This window comes from Corythoichthys intestinalis, chromosome 1 (assembly GCF_030265065.1).
Source record: "Corythoichthys intestinalis isolate RoL2023-P3 chromosome 1, ASM3026506v1, whole genome shotgun sequence".
Taxonomy (NCBI): domain Eukaryota; kingdom Metazoa; phylum Chordata; class Actinopteri; order Syngnathiformes; family Syngnathidae; genus Corythoichthys; species Corythoichthys intestinalis.
In genome coordinates, this window is record NC_080395.1 from 33,884,688 (window position 1) to 33,888,128 (window position 3,441).

Here is a 3,441-nt window from a genome sequence, read left to right on the forward strand (position 1 = left end):
CCACAGGGCGCCTTGGTAAAAGCGGGCCCCGCCATGAAATGGTGTCGGGAATTGCTTTCCGCTTTTCTTCAGCCACCGCAAGCTGAGCAATTTACACCTAGGTGTCCCCTCTCTTCCACTTGACACAGGGTGAGAAGTGCATTTAGACTAAGAGAGAAGATAGAGAAGAGGAAGACATGCAGGGAGAGAGAAAGTAGAGGGAGGGAGACATCATTTTCAAGGGCGTAAAAGACGGAAGGCCTACAATTCCGAATGAAAAGGAAGACAATAAATAACAAGAAGGGCAGTCAGACAGGACAGGACATCCATTCAAGGCTTATCTCCCATTTTCAACTTTTCTTACTAACATTACTGGGTTCTTGTGACATCAAATTCTGCAGTGTAGGATTTTTACAGTTCGTTTGTGTGTCAAAGTGTTTAACTAAGGCCTAATCTTAAAAACAATATGATGAATGTTAAAGTGCTTGTGACAGCATGTTTTTTTTTTTTAATAGCATTATTATGTGAATTAGAATCATATTTTGAGACAATTCGACTATATACAACAATTTGGCAAAGAGTAAATGACGAGAAATTAGTCTTTTAATCTGCCGTTTAGACCTGCCTGTCATTATAGCACTCTAGCGTCCCAGCTGGCTGATGACGTCGGCAGGGTCACGATTTCATTTGATTTAGAATTCAGCCCGTTGATGGGGGAAGATTCAGAACACAGAAAATACGACAGAGAGGAGCAAAATGTCATGAATCTTTTAATCTCTCTACTCCAATATTTTTTACAGGATCTTCTTATTTTCTAAGTATTCTTCCTCAATTGCTAAATAAATGGTATGGTCATGACAAATCACGTTCTTGTGCTAAATGGTATATGAAATATTAAAAATTCATGTATTCAGTACGACAGGGCAAAATTACCGCATAACGGTCAAAACTGGCAACTTCTTCCTCTCCCGAACGGTATTTCATGCCACCGGAGTTAGTCTAACTTTTGTCTTTTCCCTGCCCTGGCTTCAGAGACAGATGAAAGAGCGTCGTTCTGCTGCGGCCATGGCAGTGCTCGTCGCTTGGAATTAACGACAAAAATAGCCTATTCTCGGTGGACATACCGGCCGACGTCAGAGCAGGGTGCTGCTCGTGGCCATGCCAAGGAAAACGGATTCCCGGGGGGCACTCGAATATGACTGAGCGATCTGGATCGGCCAGCCAAAACGGCTGACGTTGGAGCGGGGTGCTGCTCGTGGCCAAGCAGAGAAAAGCGCGTTCTCAGCGGGCATGCCTTTAATTTTCATGTGACGTCACATCCGGTGAGTGTATCGTTTGTTTGTTAGCGCTGCTACTAGTCGCTAATCTCCTAGTGCTCCTCAATTTGTTTTATCCAACGGACACATCGGAGAATCGATCCTAGGCTAGTTCGGCTCTCCTAGTGCTCCTTATTTTGTTTTATCCCACGATCGGACAGATCGTGGATTAAAACTACTCTCCTCTCCTCTTTAGCTCTATCTTGCTAGCCTAGCTTATCCGAGCTATGGCTAGCCCTCTGCCTTCGTCCTCCCGTCTTTTCTGCTCAGTGTGCTGTATGTATAGCGAGCACCCTGGCTCCTTCGTCGAGGACAGTAGTAGCTGTAGGAAGTGTAGCTTAGTCTCAGGGTTGGAGACCAGGGTTTCTGAGCTAGAAGCACGGCTCTGCACTCTAGAGACGAAAGCTAGTCCTAGCTATAGCCAGGTAGTGGCAGGTCGTGCTTGCAGTAGTAGGATTGCTAGCGCAGTTAGCCCCCCAGCGAGCCCCGTGCAGCCGGGGGAAATTAAGGAGGGATTTGTGACTGTACGGGGGAAGCGCAGTGGTAAACGCACAACCTTAGTGCACCAGCAGCTTCACGTCAGCAATAGGTTTGCCCCCCTCAGCGACACACCGGCTGAACCAGACACTCTCGTAATTGGAAGCTCCATAGTTAGAGACGTGAAGCACCCGGCGGTGTCTGTCAGGTGTTACCCAGGGGCCAGAGTCGGTGACATCGAAGGAAACCTCAGACTCTTAAAGCAGAGTAGGAAGAGGTTCCGCCGTATCGTGATTCACGCAGGCGGTAACGACGCCCGGCGGAGACAGTCTGAGGTGCTTAAATTAAACGTAGCCTCGGTGTGTGAACTTGCTAAGTCGATGGCGGACACCGTAGTTTTCTCTGGTCCTCTGCCTAATTTGGTCAATGATGAGATGTACTCTAGATTCTCATCATTTAACCGCTGGTTGTCTAGATGGTGCCCAGAAAACGATATAGTCTTTGTTGATAACTGGCACGCGTTTTGGGGCAAGCCCGGGCTCATGCGCCGAGACGGCATTCATCCGACTTGGGACGGTGCTGCTCTCTTAACTCGAAATTTGGCCGCCAAACTAAGTCTCCCAAAGTGACACTTGAGAGTGGGGGCCCGGGCGCAGTGTTGTAGTGTAAAACATAACACTGTTAGTAGTGACCACTCGCCTCTTTCCGAGCTGTCACAAATCCAAAATTCAGGACAGAAGATAGAGACTGTGTCCGTGCCTCGTATAGTGAACAGGGGAAAACCGAGTACTATAGGAACGAGACCAAAGAATTTAATACATATAGCCCCTGATAGCAGTGAAAATAAATTAGCTCTTAATAAATATATAAGATGCGGATTATTAAACATCAGGTCAATCTCGCCCAAATCTCTGTTAGTTAATGACTTAATTGGGGATTACAATATTCATATTTTGGCCCTGACTGAAACTTGGCTTCAGCAGGATGACTTTGTTAGACTTAATGAATCCACACCCCCAAGTCACGTGAATTTTCACACAGCTAGAAGCACGGGCCGTGGAGGGGGGGTGGCAGTAATATCACACTCTTGTTTAGGTATGAGCCCAAAAAGTAAAGCTAATTACATTTATAACTCCTTTGAAAGTCTAGCACTATCAATTATAGACGCTAACTGGAAGAACCAAAAACCAGTTCTGTTCATAGTGGTTTACCGTCCCCCTGGTCCCTACTCACAGTTTTTGTTAGATTTCTCTGACTTTTTATCTAGTATTTTGCTAAGCTGGGATAGAATTATAATTGTAGGGGATTTTAATATACATGTTGACGATGAAGGTGACTCCCTTGGTAAGGCCTTTAATGACCTACTAGATGGGACTGGCTTCATTCAAAATGTAAATAAACCAACTCATAGTCACAAGCACACCCTGGACTTGATTTTAACCTACGGTACTGAGATTAGTGATCTTAGTGTCCATCCCCACAACCCTGTACTGTCTGATCATTTTCTAATTACCTTTCGGTTTGTGCTTCAAGATAATCCACCACCAGTGATTAGAACTCAGATGAAAAGGACATTAGGTGATCACTCTGTTTCAGAGTATAAACAGATAATTCAGCCTATATTTGCCTCCATGTCATCTAATTATGAAGGAGTGATGTCCGGCCTTGC

The 3,441-nt window shown here is 45.5% G+C and overlaps 1 protein-coding gene across 1 annotated transcript; it reads left to right on the forward strand.

Moving 5' to 3' along the window:
* The first annotated feature begins 1,291 nt into the window (after positions 1 to 1,291).
* Positions 1,292 to 2,554, forward strand: LOC130927820 (uncharacterized). Its single transcript, XM_057853889.1, has one exon. It carries the CDS (start codon positions 1,523 to 1,525, stop codon positions 2,399 to 2,401), a length of 879 nt encoding a protein of 292 aa, XP_057709872.1. The 5' UTR covers positions 1,292 to 1,522; the 3' UTR covers positions 2,402 to 2,554.
* The last annotated feature ends 887 nt before the right edge of the window (positions 2,555 to 3,441 follow it).